This window comes from Pagrus major, chromosome 15, assembly GCF_040436345.1.
Source record: "Pagrus major chromosome 15, Pma_NU_1.0".
Taxonomy (NCBI): domain Eukaryota; kingdom Metazoa; phylum Chordata; class Actinopteri; order Spariformes; family Sparidae; genus Pagrus; species Pagrus major.
In genome coordinates, this window is record NC_133229.1 from 8,788,247 (window position 1) to 8,804,141 (window position 15,895).

Consider the following 15,895-nt stretch of genomic DNA (forward strand, 5'->3'; position numbering starts at 1 on the left):
ACTTTATATGTAGGCCGAGACCGCTCATTATATGTATAAAAATCATTTTATCCATATAAATCATGATTAATTAATAATTGCGCCCCCTTTTCCCACTCAAAACTAATAAATGCTCGTAAAACCAAAGCCGAGGAAGTCGGACGGAAACCTGCTAATTTTTATTACCAGTCATCCATTTTCATTCCACTTGTTTTTCCTGAAGCATCCTGTGTGAAATGTGAATGTTGCCTCTTCCTGAACTCGTCATTCATGAATCCCTGTCCCCTCCTGCCGCTGTGAGGGGAGACGCACGGTCTTGATGCAGACAAATGTCAACACATTTCCTCTTGAAATTACATGATGTCTTTGTTGTGACAGACAAAAGTGTTTTTATGTCACCACGGTTGTTGATCATTCCTTTTCTCTTATGGACACGTCAAACATTTGGCAAACAACTTGCTTCACTCATTTTTTTGTTCAGTTCCTGTGGATCCTGAATCCAGTTATATTGTTTAAAAGTGAATTTTCTTTACATCTGTTGTGTATATTGAAACACAAGTTGATGTGCCTGTTTCCAAAATAATGATGCATGACTTCAGTGAATTCATAGTAAGATTAAAAGACTGAAGTCTACATGTCACATGAAGCCAGTGTGTGAAGTCGTTTTGCCATTTGAAATTTAACTCAACTCTTTGTGACCATTAAGGTTCCAATATAACTATCGCTTTATATCTCTGCATTATAGCATTATGGGAAATGTTATAAGTCAGATCTCTGAATTAATTTTAGTATTGTGTCTTGATTTGACAAGTATTTAATCCACTGAATTAGCCAAAAAACAAACATTCCCAACTGGTTGTATTATCCATACAGTTTCTCTAAAGATATTTTATTAAAAACTGGCAAGGGATATATAATTATGGTAGTATAAAATTACTCATTCTGTGATAGAGCATTTTTATGCATATTGCCCATATTAGCTATACCTGTATCACACCTCTGAGGATTTATGAAATCAAATTGAAATGCGTAAGAAAACTGTGATTAGTAACTTAAAAACAACAATAAAAATCCAACTTAGGAGCATGTAGAATTTTTATTTTGTACTAGAAATGATAATTGACAGTTATGCACTCATGAGGCATTTTATTTTTATAGTAAAACAGGGTAATTGTGGAAAAGGACTGAAGAGTTAAGGCTCATGTCTTAAGCTCTCTGCCTTGTGGTCGTATTTAATATTCAACTTCAGGTTTGTAACATCTTGTTGAGATTAACAGACAAACAAAAAACATCTAAAGCCAGTGTTTACAGGTGAGAAATTCAGCTTCCTCACTTATACATCTTTCTCATAAATAACAAAAAAAATACATTCCCAAAAGACTTTAAAAAAATCATCATGTTTGAGCATGTGGGAAGGTACTGCAGATATATATTAAAACGATTCCTCTTTGTTTATGTGCAATTAAATCGTTAACAAGCTAGGAACTAGCACTCTGTAACAGATCTGTAGCAAATCTCCACCTTACATGATCATGTTAAATATCCAATATTCAAATCTACATATAAATTAAAAAAACAATGTACATACATTCTCTGGAGAAAAACAAAACTTTTTTGAATACAGAAGTTTTCTGTGACATTTTTACACATTTAAGGCATTTAACATAAACTTTTCCAGAACTCATTATGATCACTTTGAGCCAGTTGTTTATCTGGATGTTGTACCATAGTCTCTTTTGACACAGGCAGCTATTATTCAAAAGGATGTTCAAAGGATTATTAAACAAGTAAATAAATGTCACATTGTTCTGACCTCTCCTGTCTGGTTAGTGAGCTGTTATTACTCAATGTGATTATAACTATAGCTACAGTTTTCTATGCAAGTCCAAGTCATAAGTGTTTTCAGGACAGATATTTGTCATTTTAACAGTCCATATTTTTTGCAACAACCCATTTGTTTCAAATTCTTAAACACATAAACATGCACAAAACATGTTTTTCAAAGGTATGTAAAAATATTTTCATTAAGTGCTTTGGCTCCCTTGAGAATTTTTATTTTTGGCTTTGTTGTTTGTTGTCAGACAGAATTTTCTTCCCACTTTGTTTAGTCTGAGAATGACAGTTCAAAGGGAACCTGAGAAGTCTGCCGGTCTGATCATCATTGTAGTGGACTGAAGTGAGTAGCCTGAGCCTTTCCAGTAGTACCATTTGATCCCATTGAAGCGATTTGAGTTTTGGCCTTGTTGGTAATACATCCCATTCAAATTGGACGGACCGCAGGCATCAAACCACCAACCTAGAACACCAAAACAAACATTATCAGTTCAAATGTCAACCTGTCAAAGAGGATTATGGATGGAACTGTGGTCTGATCTGCATTATAAAATGTTAATGTATAAAATGTTTTAAGACAAGGCTAGTTTGGTGGGCTATTTCATTCTTGCCAGCTGCCATTGTACTGTTATGTATTTTTCATAACCAAAAAAGCCCCTTTCAGAGCTTACATATCTTTACATGATCACAGCCTCCATTTACATCCAGATTTACTGCATTCATTCTAGTTTTTCTTCATTCAAAACAAGCAGCTTCATATTTGTAATGGCAGTTTGTGCTTTACTCTTTCCACTGGGTGAGTGCCACTCATGATTGTGCTTAATGTGCAAACGGAGTCCCCTGTGAGAGACCCCTCATGGGAAAAAAGGGATAGGGTTAGGGTTTTCATGCTTTCATGCTCCCTTGGCAGACCCCAATACAGAGGGAGACAAACTTCTGGCAGCGGAGTCACTTTCAAGGGAACGGAGGAGGACCCTTAAGCTACAAGAGGAGAGAGGGAAAAGCTCTGTTCCCAGGCTATTAATGTCAGCCATTGTAAGGCCTGAATTCCCCAATGAGTTGATCAGTGATTAACTCCAAGCTAATTGTGCTCTCTGACCTGGCCACAAAAGTAAGGGAGTGCTTAAAAATGCCCTTGAAGATATTTGGGGGAAGTGCCAAGATTTGGGTGGGTGGGAATTTGTTCCACAACAAGTTGCATCACAAACTGACACGATTATTTTGTTTTCCTGACGAGCACAATCATTCAAAAGCACCAGTTATTTAAAAAAATAAATAAATGTGTTTCTTACCCCCTGTTGTCAGTTGTGAACATTTGCAAACACATTTGTCGTTGTCTGCATCCTTTGTACTGAAATCACTTCCTGGCTGCCCAATGCTGCTTATTTTGCCTGCTGTTCCACTGTAGCCTTTAAGGTGTATCCTGTAGAATGGCAAAGGAAAAATGAAGGAAGAGGAGGAGGAAGTCCATGATTGCTGTTCCTCAAAAGGCAGCGTCCTACTCACTTAAACAGTTAGACGGCCATTGCTTCACTATTACTGGATCTTCAGTAAAATGGGGTTTGGCGTAAGGATTAAAGTATGGGTTATTCTTCTGTTTGTGATGTTCCCAAGCAGCTTGGTGATTTCATTTTTTTTTTCCCCCCAAGGATTCGTGTAATGCTATTTGTGCTGTTACTTTGTAGGAGATGTTTGGAGTTACTAAGCCAACTGACTGTAGACCAAATTTGTCATAGTCAAGTAGACTTACGACATGAATAGAACTGTGTTGAATCAGAGCATTTCAGGGTCTGTTTGTCACATTCAAGAGAAGTATCCATTCCACTCCTGAAATCAGCTTAGGTTTGGAAAAGAAAATACCTCTGAAGGTTGTGTTGTTGCCAAGATGTGCAGGCTACATGTTAGAAATCCAAGACATTTCATGTATTTCCTATTTTTCAAACACTGACCAGTTTTATTACATTTTCTTTGGGCTGATGCCAGTACATCAGGAAGTAAATAGTCTTATACCGCAAAGGACCTTCATCCAGAGGAATTTCTATAATGTGTTCTGCTTTTAAATAATATTTGGAGGTCAGCATTTATGATCATGCTCTGGAGGTAAATGAATGTATATGGTACAATCAGATGTAAATCAAAGACAGCAGAATGAATGCTTCTTACACATTCGTGCTAGGATTTAGAGGAGAACTATCACAAGCACTGTCAGTGTGTTAATTCACAAGGTTTCATCTTTCATTTCACTTCATTATTCCATCGGTTTGAATATATTGCCACTTCACTACACATAACATGTAAGTTCTTTTAAAAATACTTTGTTTCTTCAAGAACGCTTCTTGTTTCAAGGACTATTGCTTCTGAATGTCGCTAGCATAGCTGTTAATTTCTTCTATATTATTGCAAGACTTTTAGTTTTCAGGCTGTGCTTTAGTTACGCTCCTTGGCTGAAAATTGTCAACAGTGTTTTGTATGCGTTCTGGATAGCAGACTTCAAAAGCACTGCTGTAAGAGAAGTATTAGTTGCTGATGGGCTTCTTTGTCCTTAATAACTTGAGCAACATGAGCTGTAATATTTTGGCTTGAAGCGAAAATTCAACATTGTTCAGTAATTTGAAAAATGTATTTCTTTGATGTTGTCAGTAGAAAAACTCACCTGTAATTTTGTGCTTCACTGTCAAGAGAAAATTGGTCATATTGTGAGAATCCAGAGTTTCCTTCCCAGTCACTCAGCTCAATCCGTAGTTTGTATGACTGTAGACTTGACAGTCTGGAGACAAATTCATTTCCCAGCCAGAATTCACCTGAAGGTTCTCCAAATCCCTGAAAGAAATGTAATTCAACCTTTTTGATCCCCTGCAGTAGGGGCTTGTAGGCAGAGGACCACCATATGCAGTACATTTATTTGCTATTATACATGACTAAAACATTTCATCAGAATGCTCAAAGTACTTTCAGTAGTTACACAAAACAATCTCAAATATTCTTACTCACAATGAGATATTGATAAGAAAAAATGCCAGTTTAAACTGAGCTCTCATTGTGGCACGAATAAAGGAAATAGCATGAATGTTTTCCTCTGTAAGGATTGCTCTGTAGGGACTTGAGATTGGACTTGAGATTCTTTATGACATGGTTTTGGCCCATTTATCTCCTACTTGGCATTAGCAATGCTGGTGACTATTTTTGGGAATCATCCAGAAGCGTTTTTGATCGTGGATTATAAGCAAAGTTTCAGATGCAGAAATATAGGATATGTTGTGATTGAATCTGGTACTGAAATTATTGTGGTTTTAGGACATTGGGGATTCCCTGCTAGAATTTATTTATTAAATAGCATATCAATAAGGTATCTGTGCTTGTTGTAGTTGCATCTAACAGTGCAGAATCAACAGGCCCTTAAAACACATTCAGTCAATGGCTGAAACCCAATTTGGCCACTGTACATTTGGAACGAAAACCGTAGCCTAGGTTATATATTTTTTTAAGGGAAGAATTTCTTCTTGATAGCTTTTACCTTTTTGTACTCTTGCCACGTACGGTGAAAGTCAACACGGCCGTCAAAGCGTTTTTGTAGTACTGTCCAGCCACCACCTTCTGTTTCCATGTCACAGAAAGCCTTTAAACACAAAGAAAAAAGAGTTGCCCCAATTAATAATTCAGAATGAATGCATTGTAAAGAGTCTGTGCCCTATTATAAATTGACAATGGTGTCTTATTTGAGTTGGGTTCAAACAAATGTTAAGTTGCTGGTCAGGGAGGGGATACAGAACTGAAGTTAAAGTTTTATCCAGTGAAAAGTATCTAAGGAGACTGCAGTTTTAGCTCAAGCATGCACATCACTAATGGAAGTCTGAGAGCATTTTAATTTAAGTGACCCGCCCTCAAACACAATACTCTTTAGTGAGCCCTCAGAGAAGTGTGCAGTGTTTTATTTACAAGGTTGTGTAAGTGTGGCTGAGTCAGTGCATGTCTGTGTGAACAATATCTTGGCATTATGTAATTGGCAGAGAGACATGTCTTCCTCTTCACAGCCAGAGTACTGAACTTCTTAAGTTTTCTTTTTCAGTTGTATACCCCTTTCACATTGGACAGAAAACCACCAATCCTCTCTAACATCTGGCTTTTGTCTTCAGTGGGAAAGGGGCATTCATTCTTGGGTCAAATTACTCTGCAGTAGTCGCACCTATTTATCAGCTCCAGTTCTAGTCGGCAGTGATAGAAACACATCACCTAGGTGGACACGCTAGTTTTTGCCCCTTTTCCGTCTTAATGCTTTGACGCATGTTGAAGTTAAGGATGTTGGTACATAGTAACCACTGTAACATTGTCACCATCCTTCATTCTGCTCTCTATTGTTCACCGTTTTCCGGGACATTTGTGATGTCCAACGTGACACACCAGAAAAAATAAAATGGAAAAAGGCAAACCCGTCCGGGCAATGGGGGAAAAAGTCAGTTGCCTATTTTTATCGGGTTTACCCACATTGCAATAAACTGCACATACCCACTTATTTTGGTGCAAGAGGGTGTTATTTGATGTTGAGCTACTCTGAATCAATTAAACAGTCTTACTTTACCTTAACCTCTACTGTAGTGTTGGGTAATGTGAGCGTGTAGACTCCACTTTGGGTGTTTCCTGACTTGAAGACAGCAGTGCAGTCCATGAATGTGGTAGGAGTGTCCTGCATCATGCCAGTTTTGCTCCCTGCTGGAGAAATCAGCCTTGTTAATTTGACACCACACAATTGTACAGCATTCAGCTGTCCTCATTTGAAAGGTTTACATCATGTGAAAAAAAGGGGGGGGTTCATTCATTGCTTCAGTGCTGGTGAGGTAGGTGGTAATTAAAGTTAGGAAGCTTTCTTTCGTGCAATCCAATGCAACAGCAAAACCTCATACAATGGCCCCAAAAATGAAACATAGGAAGTCTGCCTTGCATTGATAACTATACTATAGGGCAAAGAGGTTACGATGACTCAGTGTGTTGACTCACCTTGAGCCGAGCCGACAGAGATGGTGTGAATGAGGTTGTTGACGGTTTCCAGTAGTTCCTGCTGCTGATGCTGGAGTAAAGTGTTGTTAGAGGAGACTTTAAGCAGCTGCTGCTCCAATTCACATATGATGGCCGTCTGCCTCAGTATTAGAGTCTGAAGTTGCTCCTTTTCCTCTCGAACCATTTTCAGCTCCACCTGCCTCTGCTCCTCCAAATCTCCCACCTTTTTTTCCAGAAAGCTGAGGAGAAGCAGGCGAGAAGTTTATTCTTCGTCTTTACTTTGCATATTAGCCTAATGCTGTCCTGCTGGTGACCTTGAAATGTAGTAGTATCTGTTTTTTGCCATGTGATTTGACGCCTTCACCTGTTTTTGTCGTTCAGCTTGTTGATTTCATTTGTTTGGACGATTAGTTGTTTTTCCAGCTTGTTGGTTGACAGAGAATTTTCAAGAAGTCTGCGTTCAAGTCGAGTTGTGTGATGAATTACCTAAAAACCAAAATAACAAGGTGAAGCAGTTCAAAAATGTGACCCAGAGTTACCTTGTGAAATCGTCCATACATTCCTCAGTAGATGATGCAGGGCTCAACGCTAAATATCGACTGATGCACAGGGCAAGTAAATGCTACATCAGGCTAGTTCATCTAGAAACTCCTTGGTTAGAGTAGAGTTAAGCTTATCCAGTGTTTCCCACACGTACAGTTTACTTGGGCAGTCCGCCCAGGTATATTTTTTATCCATTTATGCATTTTAATCTGTCTATGAGAATGACACCATCCACGAAGGATTAACTGGTGGACAATCTGCCCTTGCTCTTCCCCTCCCATCTACTGTCAATCACACATGCTCTGCAGAGAGAGAGACAGAGAGACGCTCTGGGGTTTCATATATTTCCTGAAAAAGCACCGATTGTGATGCAACCTCTCCTATTTAACGTAGGCCGACTTATGCCGCTGTTTTGTACGAACTTGTAAGTGCATTTGGTTGCGATGTCATTCGGTGCACATTGGTTTTGATCAGCAACATAATTAGCTTCCTTCACACTTGGCTCATCTGCTGTTATGACATCAGAATTGCGGGTGAAAAAATCCTAAACGGGAAGTGTGTTTTTTGTTCGACTTTTGGTAAAAGTTATTGCTGACGAAGAAAGCAGGTAACGTTGCTAGCAGAGAGAAAACAGAAAGGAGAGGCAAAGCAGTGCGTGTGCATTAAGGTGGTCAGTTAACAAAAAAGCAACACTTTGTAATGTAGGCTGTTAAAACTATTAATGTCAAAAAAAAAAATTTCCACACAGCATGGTCTGAAGTTGAACTCACAACTGGAAACAGGTTGTGTTCCATGAAGCAATGATCTATATTTTAATTTGAAAATATGCAGTTGCATCTTAATTTTTTCAGTTTCAATGTTTAATATGGTATGCAAAGAGCAACATGCAAGCAGTTTAGAAAAAACCCAAAGTAAAAGACCATGTAAGATATAAAACGGTGTGGCAGAGAACAGTACATAAGTGTTTTAAAATCCTGAATGACATAAAAATCCTAAAAAAAAATAATGTTTTTTTAAAAAAGTCTGACCAACAGACAATTTGTGAAAATAATTTGGATATCAGGTTCTGTATTCCACCAAGTTCACCTCAAACCCAGTTTGCACTTTTAGAGTGAACAGACATTTGCAAAATTGAAAAACATGACAGGAAAGAGCAACCAAACTCCAATACAACAGACGTACCTGAACACGGGAAACTTTCAAAAATCCACCTATTTTCGCAGGCAGACGAATTGAACTAAACTCCAGGGCTGGGGACCGTGCCTCTAATTTCCCATGTTGGAGGAACTGAACTCAGCAAAAAGCAGGTTGTTTACATGGATCCTAGCTGTGTGTCTCCATTGGAGCTGTTGATGTCTTTGAACAGACGGATGTCTGATTGTGACAAACTGATAGACCCTTTCTGTGGGAATACGAGTGTGCTAATAACAGGAAATGCTGTACAGTTGGCTCACATAAGGTCATTGACGTGTAGCCACAATAATAAACTGACGCAGTCATGCCTGTTTTTCACTCTGCTTATTTTTATAACACTCTGTAGCTTTATTATTTAATGCAGTGTATCACAGAGAGCCATTTAAAAACATCTGATAAACGTGCACCACATTTCCATTAGCATGTTTTTCTGTTATGAAGCTTTTTAAGCTTCTGTGTAGACAGGTGTGAACTTGTTTCACAGTTTGGACTTTCTCAGTGTTCTGTAGCAGCTTAGTGTTGTTTCTTTCTGTGTATTTAAAGTAGTGTGCCATGCAGCCTCACCTGTGCCTCCACATTGGTCAGTTTTCTTGTTTGCTCTGCAGTTTGACTCAGCAGGTTTGTTCCTATTTCAATCATTGTAGCAGTGTGGTTGTGTACAGCGGTCTGTTGGATCTGGACCATGTCCTGCTTCATGCTGTCCTGTATGTAGTTTTCCAGCTGCAGCACAGAAGAAAGACAAGACAAGCTTAAGACAGTTTTTTTTTTTTTTTTTTTTTTTTGAGGAATTGATTAGTATCATCAACCAGTGGTTTTGTTGTGCATGCACAGTCCTGAATTTTTCATACAGTAGTTCAGAGATTGACAGCTTGGTGCTGCTTATTACAGTCTGCTCTTGTATTGTTGGACACAGAGCAGCTCTGTTTATTGCTCGAGTTCTTGAGTAACCACATTTGTAGCTGATGAGAGAGAAGTCATTGTTACTTGCTTTTCTTCAGATTTACCCTGTTGGATCAGGGAGTCAAACCAGGGACTAACATTCATTTGAGTGTTCATTGTATGTTGGAGTGCATTTAACACTATTATCATAGAGAGGGAGGAACAGTTACATACTTACAAAAAGCATTTTCCCTTCAGAAATTACTCAAAATGATAAATTGATTATCAAAATAGTTGCAGATTACTTTAATAGTTCACAACTAATCGATTGATCGATTAATCATTGCAGCTCTTGTACATACAGTGTGTTATTATTGGGGGTGTGCTTCTTGAAGGAAGGTAAGAACAAACATGTTCAACATTTCTTATTTTCAAGCTCTATGGAAAAACTTTTTTTTTTTTTTTTTTTTTTGTTGTATTCAGTGTTTCCATGAGAAAAACTTGGTGCTGGTCCATGTTTCCTAGAAGATTTCAGTGTCCTGGGCAAAAAAAAGAAATTCCAGTCAAATATTATATGTGTCTAATGAGGTTAAAAACTATTCATGGACTGCTGATTGTGTGCATTACCAACCCAAAGAGTTTGTATTTGATGACCCTGATTTGAGACAATTAACTGTCTTTCTTCAAAATCATCAGCAGCAATGGTGTTAGTATCAAAAATCTATATTGCCTTCATATTTGTTATATTTGTAAGTGCTTGAGAATATATGCATTCAACAACCTTTAAGGGAATAGACTGATGGTTCCATTTCAGAGTATTATGATAAAGCCCTGTTCCATTATTTAAGGAGAGGCATAGGCTCGCTTATAATTATAGAGCGTCAAGTATTTTAGAAGACGAATGAAAGAACTAGATTTTAATTTCTTAGCAAAGTATTGAAATGATACAATTCTTGAGGCACTTTATTATTTGTGTCATCTTGACTCAAGAGGATAAAAAACACATTCCTGGTGTAAACTTGCCCATATCAAACCTCTTAATCATATTCCTAATACAATGGTTCAGATGCCCTCAGGGTGGGAAAAGGTCAATGTTTCATCTTTACGAGATTTTTTCTTATCTACCTTACAGTATCGCCAGATTTAGACCGAGACCAATCATTAAGTTATTTCCTGCATGGTGTTCCTGAGCGGCAATCAGGTCACACGACTCATAAACAGGATGGAAGTGTTGAGTGAGGAGTTACATCCTTCATGACAGTGTGACCAGTGTGCCCAACTGGAAACCAGCATCCGTTGAATAACTTTGTCATTTACAGTACGTTTGCATAATCACTTTTGTTATTTACTCATCAGTCAGTAATGCAACCACAAACAGCCTGTTTTATTGTTATTTTTCTTAAGGCGAATACAAGTAACAGCTGCAATTAGTGCTGATTTTGTTTGTCTTCCTTTCATGACTTCCAGTTTGTGTTCTTGGATACACACAGGGATGTGTGGTCAGTGGAAGGTTGTCATTTGAATTGTTGGCAGGATGTCCCATTGACAGTCAATGATCTAATCAGTTGTTTACTCCATGTGCCTCAAAGGCGTCAGTCAGGAATGACTGTGTTCCTCATTCACATGTGAGCGTGACAACAGATTGTTTTCCTCAGCGGTCATCAGCTGGTGCAGCGTAAATAGGAATATCGGAAGTTAAGCAAGTATACTTTAAATAAGGAAATTACACCTGATGGAAGAACTGTGTACTGATTTGGAAAGTAGTGGAAGTGTGGGTCATAGGAAGGTTTCTTTCTATAGACGTCCTGAATAGTGATTGACTAATATCTTTTTTTTCACAGCCAATAACAATTAGAAGTAACCAAGCTACTGATGACTGATATACAATAGTAGTATAAATAAAAATCTTAATGTCAAAATTTAAAATAACCACTCCACTATATATATTTGATAACTAATAAGAACGTGTTGTGGGCAGGACATTGAGAGCGATGACAGTGTGGCGAGTACTGCTAGAGAGAGGATGCTACATCAATTCATGGTCAAACACAAAAAACACAGATGCCAATAGTCGGAAAAATGCTAGAATATCGGCCAAGATAATCTGTATCTATCCCTCATCCTGAACATGTTTATGAAGTTAGTGAAAGTACTTTTCATTGACAGTTTGATTCCTCTAAAACAACAGTGCCCAAACTTTTTCCCTTGGAGCATAAAAATTAAAAAGACACTTAATATTGGCCAATAGGTTGAAACTAATCACCTATTGTATTGTAAAGATGAAAAATAGTAAGAGGATCTCAAAATCCCTTAATTGCCTGACTTCCTTCACAAAGAGTCACTCTACCAGCCGTGCTCATATATAATTAATAGTTCGGGATTGTACATATTTATAGAGCATTTTATATCACAGAGTTTTTTATTTTGTCATTTTAAAATGAATTTTTATTTATTTATTTATGTGTTGTGCGAGCCATATGGAGCGCCAACCTCGGCCCATTTTGGCCAGCGATGCTCTAAATTGGGTTGCGATTACTTGTTTTCCCAAGTTTGTCTCTGAGCTCTTCTATCCGTCGATATAAAGCAAACTGTAAACTTGTTATTAAAGTTATTGTCACCTCTTCCAAGGAGGTTTGTCAGCAAGATTACACAAAAACTACTGAGAAGATTTCCTCAAAGCTTGGATGGATTATGGCCTGTTATTGGTTTAAATCCGGATAGAAAGACAGGAATCAGGAATTCTTTTCTCACTTTAACATTAACGTTAACATTGCGAGGGCACATTTTTCAACAGGTTTGTTAATTTTTCAGGGAATAACGCATGGGTGGTATCAATGAGTGAGGACAATTTGATGCAGATCCTAAATCTGTTGAGCATAGATTATAATTAAGCAGGTATGAGTGGTTTAAAATTTAGAGTGATACAGGGTTATTGAGTTTGATATTGGTATTTGGACCAAGGTACTGGTTTAACTGTAGAAGAAATGTGGCTATCTAATTTTATCTGTGATGACAGAAGTTATGGAACACCACTTCTCTACCACACTTCTGATCACACATAGCACATTTGCCAACTGATAGACCTTTACAGAGTCTAATGCTTCTGCCATGTTAAATAGGTGTTGTTGTAAGGTGTCATATTTAATAGTGAGAATATGTATTATACTCGGGTGCTATTAGATTTCAAGAGTGTTGAAATCACACCTTAGCTGTGCTGTGTCTTCTTCAATACTTATCTTCTCATGTGCAAATTAATTTGGTGAAGTCACACAGTTCTGGAGTCCTCGTCCATGTGTGTAAGAAATATGTACCACTCTGTGCTGTTGGATTTCATGAATTGGGTTTGTGAGCAGTCTTTGATTTCAGAGTCAGCTCTTGAGCTGCTGTCTGTTTGAGCATAGTTACTGAGTAGCAGTGTATAAATCATGAAGAACTTCAAAGAAGAGTTCCCTCTGACGTCTCCTGTGGACCAGATCAGAGCTTGTTTTATGTTTAATTGCGCAATCAAGCTGTGATGTGTCCTTGTCTCGACTGGCTCATCTTGTATAGTTCAGAGCGGTTATCACATTTTGAAGAGAGGGAGCTAGAGAGGAGGTAGTTCACCTCTTTCACTTAGACAAGTTAATGGTTCAGCAAACTGAAAGGGAAGTATGCATCCCTCGTGTGGACACCTGTGTGGAGTCTTTGTCAGTCATCAAACCCATTATGTCTCTTTGCACTGAATGAAAGTGTCTCACAGACACTCGGCTCATTCTTTTCTGTCTGTTCCCAGATTTGCTAAATCAAAATGATTCAGACAGACAGACAGAAAGAGATTTTTTAAATGAAATAGAGCTGGTTTCAATTTGCTAGACAATTTTATGTGTTACTGGAAGACATAACTGTTCATTTAGACAAAATTGTTCTTGTTAACCTTAGCTCATTCAAACCAGAGCATTTTATCACTCTGTTTTGTGGTGTTGGTCAGGCTGGAATGGTAAACAATGATGCAATACTTGTATAAAGCACCAATACTAAATAGCTCTTTGAATACCAAGGCAAATAGAAAGGCAATTTTGCTAAGATGCCCAGGGCTACAGATCATGTTCTGCGGATATAAGGGAGAATGTTTTTTATGCCAAAGACCCCAGCAAAAATCACAATATCAGCCTTTTTAATTTTTTTTTTCTTTAAAGGAAATTAAATGAAAAAAGGACTGTTCTCACTAAACTCTTGACTCATATTGCAATTGCAATATCTGAAAATAATTGCAGTATGACTTTGTTTTATTTAATTTAATTTTTGCATACGGTTCAGTCCTACTAGGCACAAAACAGGCACATTTCTTTTCTTCTTTTTTCTTTGCCAAATTGAATTCTTGTATGGGGGATCAATAAAGGTACATCTCATCTTATCTTATCTTATCTTATCTTATCTTATCTGGCTTTGCTTTGTTGTAGGTTTTTTGTTTTGTTTTTTTAATAAACAATAGAGCCCAACCGATACTGGAGTTTTGGGGCCAATACCGATATTAGGGAGTGAAAAAGTCTGACATTGATCTTTCAGTCGATATTTTTAAATACATAGAATGTATCTATGAATACAAAATTTTTTGAATGGTCCCTCAAATTTGGTTTTTAAACAGTTGTAACAAAGATATGTATTTATTGTCCAAAAGATGGACGCCACAGCTCATGGCTCTCCTATTTCCGTCATTCCTAATTTCGTTGTGTTCTGTACAATGACAATAAAGGCTTTCTGTTCTATTCAAAATGACATCAGTGCACTGAAACATAAACTTCACTGGGAATGTTATAGTTAAAAACTAACCCAGGCATCTTTTCTGCTTTATGTGTTATGTAAAAAAAAAAAGTCAAACAGTCCTTATCAGCACATATTGGACAACATACACAATATCGATATATCTGTTATAGGACAATATCCCATATATCGATTGGCTCTAATTAACAACCTGCACACACAGAGAAAGTTACTGAACACATACCAGCAAATTTGTAATAATCTTGATATCTGCTCAGTCATGGGTTGACAATCTGATTGGAGATCTGTTTTTATAGCTTTGCTACTTTCGATACTATTGAATATGAATATCCTATTGTTTTCTAACATGTCGTATCAAAGATGTATCTACTTAACAATAGTTTTGACATCCTTTCAAGCAGTTTAGTACGAGACAGAATAAGCTGCCAATCACATGAAAAATAAGGAACAGCACTTATCCTTAAACAACTTTCTTGTCATTCTGTATGTCAGACTTCTCCTGTGTTCCTCGTACTGATGCATATAAGATAATTCTATAATTTTAGCAGGGACTCTTGCTACAGTTCATCTAAATGGTCTTCATGTTCCAGACAAGGTGTTTGGTTTCTTTAGAACTGCTCCTTTCTTTGGTTTATATTTTTTATTATTTCTCTAGCACATTTTGTCTCTTTGCACATCATATTGGACTCCCTTTTTTCCTCTTAAACTATCACTCCCAAATCACTGTAGTAAAACACAGTCTCCGGTGGGTGTGACACAACTTTACCTTGAGCAGCCACTGTGTGTTGTTCTCCATGGTGATCTCCAGTTGTTCCAGCCTCTGAGCCGAGTCATCGTTGTCCACTGGTCCATCCTTTTGAACTGGATAGTTGTAGTTGCTGCTCTGAGTTTGGCAGTTTTCCTGCTCCGGCAGCAGAAACGTATAGCTACACGGCCCGTTTTGAATCTGATACTGTCTCTTAGTCGCAGCACTGTATCCTGTCCCCAGACCGAGCCAGAAACTTAAAACTAGAAAGTCGACATTTAACATCTTCATAGTGGTGCTTTTTATCCTAAAATTAAGTCAGTAAAATTGTCACTCCTTGGATTTTTCCTTAAACTTCTCTCAGTGACTGGTTCCCCAAGAGCATCGAAGTGTAAACAATCCTCTTGAGGTTCTGCAGATTCCTTTTATTACGTCTCAGTGGTAGGAGGAGAAAAAGTCATCAGGAATTGGAGGTAGTGTGTCATTCCCTTAGGTTACCAGTGCTAGACTGCATGTGCTCGCCTTTCATCAAGCCCCCAACCACTTGTTGGAGCTGCCCATGGCCCCTCTGATTAGCTAACTGTGAGTTTAAACCACTCCCCCCCCCTCCTCCTCAGCGTGGCCAGTCACTGTGAAGAGCAGTGAAGTGGAGATTCCTTTCAGCACACACTCACTAAACAACACAGAGGAGCAGATGCACAAAATCACACACCTTCCACTATATCCTCTACAATACCCACATGTTTTTTTCTCCTCTCCTCTTGAACGGCCTCTCAGGATGCAGCTGTCCACCGTCAGCACACTCTGTGATAGTAGCAGTGTCCATCCCATTCATTGAAGAATGTTTCCCGGCCTACGACAAACACACCAGCATCTCTGAATGGGAGATTCAAAGGAAGAAGACATTATTAACTCTTTCCACTCAACTATTGCCTTAGCTTCTTCAAGATGCTAAATCAAAAGCAAAAA

The 15,895-nt window shown here is 38.1% G+C and overlaps 2 protein-coding genes across 4 annotated transcripts in view; one reads left to right on the forward strand and one right to left on the reverse strand.

The window, feature by feature from the left end:
• mcph1 (microcephalin 1) overlaps positions 1-15,895 on the forward strand; it is a 32,496-nt gene that overhangs the window by 10,566 nt on the left and 6,035 nt on the right. The gene's annotated exons all lie outside the window — the stretch shown is intronic.
• Positions 1,057-15,390, reverse strand: angpt2a (angiopoietin 2a). 3 transcript variants are annotated; one of them, XM_073481236.1, is made up of 9 exons: positions 14,948-15,390; positions 9,106-9,261; positions 7,169-7,290; positions 6,805-7,043; positions 6,389-6,516; positions 5,327-5,428; positions 4,466-4,632; positions 3,105-3,235; positions 1,057-2,275 (listed from the first exon to the last, which is right to left on the reverse strand). In XM_073481236.1, exons 1-9 carry the CDS (start codon positions 15,215-15,217, stop codon positions 2,103-2,105), a joined length of 1,488 nt encoding a protein of 495 aa, XP_073337337.1. In that variant the 5' UTR covers positions 15,218-15,390; the 3' UTR covers positions 1,057-2,102. The 3 variants fall into 3 exon arrangements, with proteins under 3 accessions (XP_073337337.1, XP_073337336.1, XP_073337338.1); XM_073481235.1 differs by having other exon boundaries at positions 6,389-6,519; XM_073481237.1 differs by lacking the exons at positions 1,057-2,275; positions 3,105-3,235 and having other exon boundaries at positions 4,462-4,632; positions 6,389-6,519.